The sequence below is a fragment of the Salmo salar genome, chromosome 01 (genome assembly GCF_965601325.2).
Source record: "Salmo salar chromosome 01, fSalSal1, whole genome shotgun sequence".
In the NCBI taxonomy this organism is placed as follows: domain Eukaryota; kingdom Metazoa; phylum Chordata; class Actinopteri; order Salmoniformes; family Salmonidae; genus Salmo; species Salmo salar.
Genome location: NC_138291.1, coordinates 142,252,501 through 142,258,892, shown reverse-complemented (window position 1 = coordinate 142,258,892; position 6,392 = coordinate 142,252,501). Strand labels below are relative to the sequence as shown.

Genomic DNA, 6,392 nt, shown 5'->3' with positions numbered 1-6,392 from the left:
TGCTGGAGTATTGAAAACACGGGTGCCAATCACTTTCACCCTTATCTTTTTTAGATTTTTTTTTAGTACTTGTTTAACAAAATCTCTCTCTGAGCTATTATATAAGTATAAAATAATATAATTTCCCTTTTCTTTTTTACATGCAATACAGCTCAGTATTTGTGTTATTTATTTTATAGTCTAATATAATCTTTATCAACGGTGCCAATAATTATGGACCTGACTGTATTTTATGGGTACATCTCTGTCGTACTGATTACCACTCATGATGAAAGGATAAAATGCAAACTCCTCAGCAAATATGTATTTCTAAAATGAAGAAGAGGCCCTAAGGAAACAGATGAAGACAACACTCCGAGCCTCACCTTTTAAGGAGGATTTCCAGCAATGGTCCCAGGTGCCATTGATAAGACTGAAGTCAATAGAGACCTACCCTGTCTGGCAACACTTCCACCACTGAAAAAGGAAGACTGTGAAATACAGGAAAATAGATAAACATAAAAGATACACAAGATAGGGGGAGAGGGGGATATGGGAATAGGAAATGAGAGGAGAGAAGTTGAGGAGAGAGAATTTCCACAATTCACTCCAAACCTGTTCTGAGCAACTGGTAGGACTTGGACTCAGAAGGGGAGGGAACAGGGTGAGAGGGAGGGGTAGAGGAGAGAAAGAGAGAGAGGGATAGGAGGGGAGAAAAACAACCTCTCCCTTACTCTATCTGACATACACGCACACTCACCCTCACACACACAGACACACACAAGCAACTAAGCAACATTACAAAAAACTCACACACATAGATCTTCAAAGCCAACTGGCTTTCATAGACCGCCAATTATCCTAAGAGATTACATCTGGGGGGATTGCCTCAGATAAATAAGGTGAGAAGAGTGACAAGACCCAGTCACCTCAGAGCAGCAAGACAGACAGGGAGAGGACCTCTTCAACAGGGATCCCAACAGGAGAGAGAGAGAGAGAGGCACTCAGAGAAGAGAAGCAGCACGCAGCCACTCCACTCAAAGGGACTCAGCTCAGAGAGACGGAGAAAAGAGAAGGAGAGCTCCAGCTCACACTCTACTCTAGCTCAGAGGGACCAGGACACAGAGACCCAGCGCTCCCATTCTCACTTCCCCTACATAGAGGAGCACAGCACACCAAGAAAGAGACACTCCAGCTAAGAGGCTCCATTATACAGACAAGTAACTTCAGAGGAAAATCCAGAGACCAGAAGAAAAGCAAGGATTACATGATTCCTTTTTTCCCCCCATTCTTTGATTCTTCATTTTGATGAGAAACAGCTGTAGTGTTTATCTTGAGATTTGTTTTATTTATTCCTTTTTTTGAACATTTTTGGTCTCCCCGTCCCCTCTTCTAACCCTCCCCTTATCTCATCCTCTCCAGAGGTGGTAGAGGTAGCTTCTCGTTAGTATTGTACGAGGAGAGTGAGCGACAGAGGGTGAGAGGTGCTGGTTTCCCAGTTTCGAGTTATGTATGTTGACACATTCCTTTGGAACACGGGAGGAATAAGCAGCAGAAAGAGCAGCAGCAGTGTTGTCGTCGTCATCCGCCGGGGGTTCCATCTCCCGCTCTCAGCCCTTCTCCCTCTCCCCCATCCAGCATGGTCCTTTCTGTGAGCTTTTCTCCAGTCCTCCCAGCTCCAGTACAATGTGCATATGGACAGTGACTAAGGGTGCCGCCGCCTGGTCCTGCATTCGTCTGTCCATCCTCTCAGTGCTGCTCGTCCTGCTGCTCTGTCCACTGCCCTCCACGTGTCATCCGATTGCACCTGGGGTCGCCACTCGCTCCGTGGCACGCTTGTCCAGGGCTGCCAACGCCTCTTCAGACACTGTTGTGGGGCGGCATGTGCGCAGCTATAACCATCTCCAAGGAGACGTGCGCAAGAGGAAACTCTACTCCTATCAGAAGTTCTTTCTCAGGATTGATAAAAATGGCAAAGTCAATGGCACCAAAAACAAAGATGATCTCTACAGTAAGTAACCCCCAGAACATATGCACTCACTCAGCTTATGTTTTGTGAGTTTTGCTTCTTTTCTCATCCCTCTCACATGTGAGTCCCATAGAGTTTGGTTTTCCCCCATTATTATGGCACTGCTCTCTGGTTCCCTGCCTTTGCTTTGGCTCCACTGCCTCCACACATAACACGAACCTTACCTGGTATTGTGGTGGGCATCAGTGGGCATAGATGTGTAGCCTGTGTTTCGTGTCTCTGCCTGGGCAGCAGAAGGTTCTTGGATAGTGGAAGCAGCATGGTTGATGCCTCAGTAATTCAGTGGACTTTCCTTTAGAGCACGTCTACTGGAACCAATTAGAAATAGCCCAAATAACCCTTTTCTCTCTGAGCAAATATCTTAGGGATCACATCCCTATACGCTTTCTTTGGTGACTTATTATATTTTATTATTACAATTTTATATGTACTAAAACTAGTGCTATATAGTGTTATCATCATTTGAGGTTTTCATCATTATCACTTTCCAGTTGCGTAGCTGTGTCTGTCATGGGCTGACATTAATATCTGTATCGAAGTGCTTGTATCCATCCACACCCCTGCTTAGAATGATATCTCTCAGCTCATCGTTATACTGCTCTAATCACTACAATTGCCTGCCTTGGTACCGTAAAGATTACTACGCAGCGAGCGATACCCCAGACACCCCAGCCAATGCTCGTAGCACCTGGCCGCCACACGCTCTCTCCAAGCTGGTTGTACACTTTCCCGTCAGTGCGCTGTGCGCACATTGGCCCTAATAAAAGAAGGCTTTGCCATGTGGAGCCCATGTGTGCGAGGCTTCTCTTCTCAGACAGTGCCACTCAGACGCGCAGGCTCTGCAAGACATGGCTGAAGGAATTTCAATTAGCAGAGCTTCCTCTCGCCTTCAGCACACTCAGAGTTTAACCATCAGAAGCGGACGTGTCAATAACCACCAAAAGTTCAAGGTTTGAGATCAGGTCGCGACTATAACACCTAGGCTTGATCTACCCTAAAATGACCCTTAATGCTACAAAACATTTAGACAGAAATGTAATACGTAGATTTTTTTTAAATCCACTGCTGTAGGGGCACATTGCTTGTTTATGGAAAGACGGCAGTTAGAAAGAGAAAGAAAAAAAAGAGAAGTGCGTAGTGTTTTGTGGTGAGTGTCCAATGCATGCTGCATGTGAGTGGTTCCCGCCAATAGCCCACCACATGTGAATATAATGCGGTTGTCATTAGCTCCCACAATGACCTTAGGCACAAGCCTGCCTGGTAATAATTCTGAAACCAGATGGACAGAGCACTTCTTGGGGAATTCAGATCCCATGCTGCCCAAATACTGTCCCATCTGAAGTGTAGCTAGACAGGGCTAGGAACAAATGTCTGGGGGGAAGCAGAAGACCTGGGTCTGTTGGAGGCAAAGTGAGAGAACTACCAAGGGGTGATACATCTGAATCGATCAAAACAGCTTGGACACGTGCCACTTTTAAACACAAAACATTTTCTATGAATCCAAAAGGAAAATGCCCACCAGGTTGCAGTAATGTTCTCCGTCTCTCTGACTTGAAACCTTGCGGTGAAAAGTCAAAGATGTGGCATAAGATAAGATGATAAACACCTCTTGGTTTATGTATTTGGAAACTGCAGAAACTACAGGTGAGACTTCAGACTGGTATTTCAGGTCTCCTGGTTTGGTCCTAGAAAGGGAGACTTGTTGACTAGTTGAAATGTCTCAGAGCAGCAGAAAGAGAGAGAGCTGCTGGGTAATGTTACTTCTATTTGTTGGTGGTGAAGGGGGAGATGCTGGAGTAGCGATTGTTTTTGTCCTTGCCCAGCAGTTTGTCCAGTCATAAACCCTGGGACAGCAGAAAAATGTGCAATAAAATGGTGCTGAGTACATGTTCATCTAGCCTGTCAACTCCTCTTAGTCTGGTAGTATCCTGCAACATCATGGAATTCATTTTTGGGTTAAAATTAACCAAATATTAGAAGACCTTCCTCATCAGGACAGAGACTGTAGTGTGTGGGAACACCTTCACTTCATTAGCTCCAGTTTCATGCTGTTCTGAAGTATGTTCATTTGGATTGTCTCCAGTATGTATGAAAATGTGTCATACTTTGTGAGGCAAGGCAGACATTGAGAAGGTGTGTCTGTCTGTAAACTCAGATGTCATTGTAGACTGATGCGTGGCAGAATATGGTGAATTTGTCTCTAATTACATAGTGTATGACCAGTAGGCATTGCCTGGCCAGGCCTCCACTGCCCACAGAATTGTAGCCTGTTAGGGTCTTTAGCCTCAGCAGCTTTGATATGCCCATGTACAGAGGCTAGATGTTTACGTACGGTGGAGTCAGAAGGCGAATGAATGAAAGATCTTCTAATTAAATCAAATGAAGTCTGATAACATAGCTTTTTGAAGAATGATATGATAACCATTGTAGAAATACGTAGGTAGGTATGCTACACTGTCGGAGTACAAACCTGTGTTCTTAGAGCCTCTTTGTGTGCTGTGTTGGTCAGGTCTGTGCTGCAGCACGGCCGGTGTGTTACCCAGCCCCTTTCTCTCTCTCAGCTCTCTACAAAAGACCTATCTATGTGCTGTTTGAAACCCAATCCAGCCCATATTGTGTGATTCCCTTTCAGAATCCATCTGCTCAGTATTACAGTGTCACACTGTTTTTCTGCACGTTACTCTCCAGTATTAGAGTATTATAGTATTAAGGCACTGCATGTGTGAACCAAGCAAAAAAACTGCTTATTTTCATACTGAATTATTCAACATGTCCAATTTATTTTCTGTTCTAATCTAGAATGTCACTGACCAATAAGAAACAGTTTATAACAGACTGGTTTTTTTTTTTTCTCTTAGTGATTTTCTCTGATTTGGCATCTGGACCCCAGTCTCCCTTTCCTCTCCCTTCACTTTGCTTATCAATGAAAGAAACTGGAATCGAAAAAAGCACTCTCTAATAGACGACTGAATTCATCCACAGTGGACTGTGGTCTGAAGTGATATACTTGGGGATACTGGGGAGAAGGGGGTCCGGCTAATGAACATCATTAGACCCTGACAGTTTTGATGGAGGGGACTTAGGGCAGTTTAGGGTTCAACTGCAGGTTGGATCGTGAGCTCCACAGAGTCCGACTCTTTCCAATCATGTTGCCGACTTTGTGGGCTGTCCATCACGGAGGGGTGAGGCCAGCAGCCATCTATCCTCCTCTCACCTTACTTAGCCCTCGCTCTAATCTGATGCTGCTGGATTAGCATTGCAGGCAATCCCCGACAAAATGGGCTGTTCTAAAGTCAAACTCATTTGTTTTTGTCAAGTTCTAGTGCATTAGGAGATCGTTGATGTGTTGAGCCCTGGAGGAGATGCTGGTGTACAGCAAGCACAGTGAATAAGTAGTATCAGCACTTCTTCTGTCATGTCATGGTCCACTCCTTTCCTTGATGTAGACAAGGACCCTGGACAAGGTGCTGTTTCATTTTATATTGCAACATTTGATACAGATACCTCTCGATCCATATCCAATGAAGTCAAACTTGGCTGAATCCTAAGCTCCTCTGACTGACTCAAAGTGGCCCTATAACTATCCAACCTAATAGTGTTTGTTATCCTCTGCTGTCCTGGCTGGTTCTATAGCAGGATTCATAATTTCTTAGAAGATTTGTGAAAGGAAATGGTTCTGACAACAGGAATCCTCTTAAGTGCTGCAAACGAGGTCTTAGTAGCATAGAGGATGGGAGGGCTAGGTAAACCTAGTACTTTTATGGTTCCACAAGACCATAAATGGGGGATGGGGGCTCTGGTGTTCCATGGCTCAGCAGTAGAACCACGTCGTTGCAAAAGAGCTAAGAAATAGGCTATAGACAAGTGGTACCTATGGCAACGGACTAATATGACTGGTTGGTGATGAACAATCAAAAGGGGCGAGTGGAAGTTGTAGAAATATTATTGCTCCTAATAGTTATGTGTTTATGTTGCCCTTTTTCTCAGCCCATAATTCTAGTTTTTGGCTCTTACATGCTTCATCGTGAGCCTCATGGTGGTGTTGGAACGCAAGGCTGTGTGTTTTCTCACCGGTTTGTGTTTCTCTTAGCAAGAGTGTGGTTGTGTGTGTCTTTATAATGTGTTTATGAGAGGATAGCAAGAAGCCATGATGTGAAATGTGTAAATGTATGTTGTAACTGCACCCGTCTGCACCACATGGATGGCACTCTCTCTTGAGTGTTCTCCTCCTCTCTGTGGTTATAGTGCCCATGTGTGGTTCTCGTGGGAAATCTTAACCACACAGGCAATAAAAGTGAGTTATGAGGATTGTGTAGATGTACAAAAGGTTAGTGTCAGTGGTTTAAAAAATCTATTTGACCCTAACATCTTCATAGGCTTTCTC

The 6,392-nt window shown here is 44.4% G+C and overlaps 1 protein-coding gene across 1 annotated transcript in view; it reads left to right on the top strand.

The window, feature by feature from the left end:
* The first annotated feature begins 536 nt into the window (after positions 1 to 536).
* The window catches only part of fgf10a (fibroblast growth factor 10a), a 19,108-nt gene continuing 13,252 nt past the window's right edge, over positions 537 to 6,392 (top strand). The window contains exon 1 of the mRNA XM_014129270.3: positions 537 to 1,990. Coding sequence (XP_013984745.1) covers positions 1,666 to 1,990 — 325 coding nt within the window. The 5' untranslated portion in view covers positions 537 to 1,665. The remainder of the gene's footprint in view (positions 1,991 to 6,392) is intronic.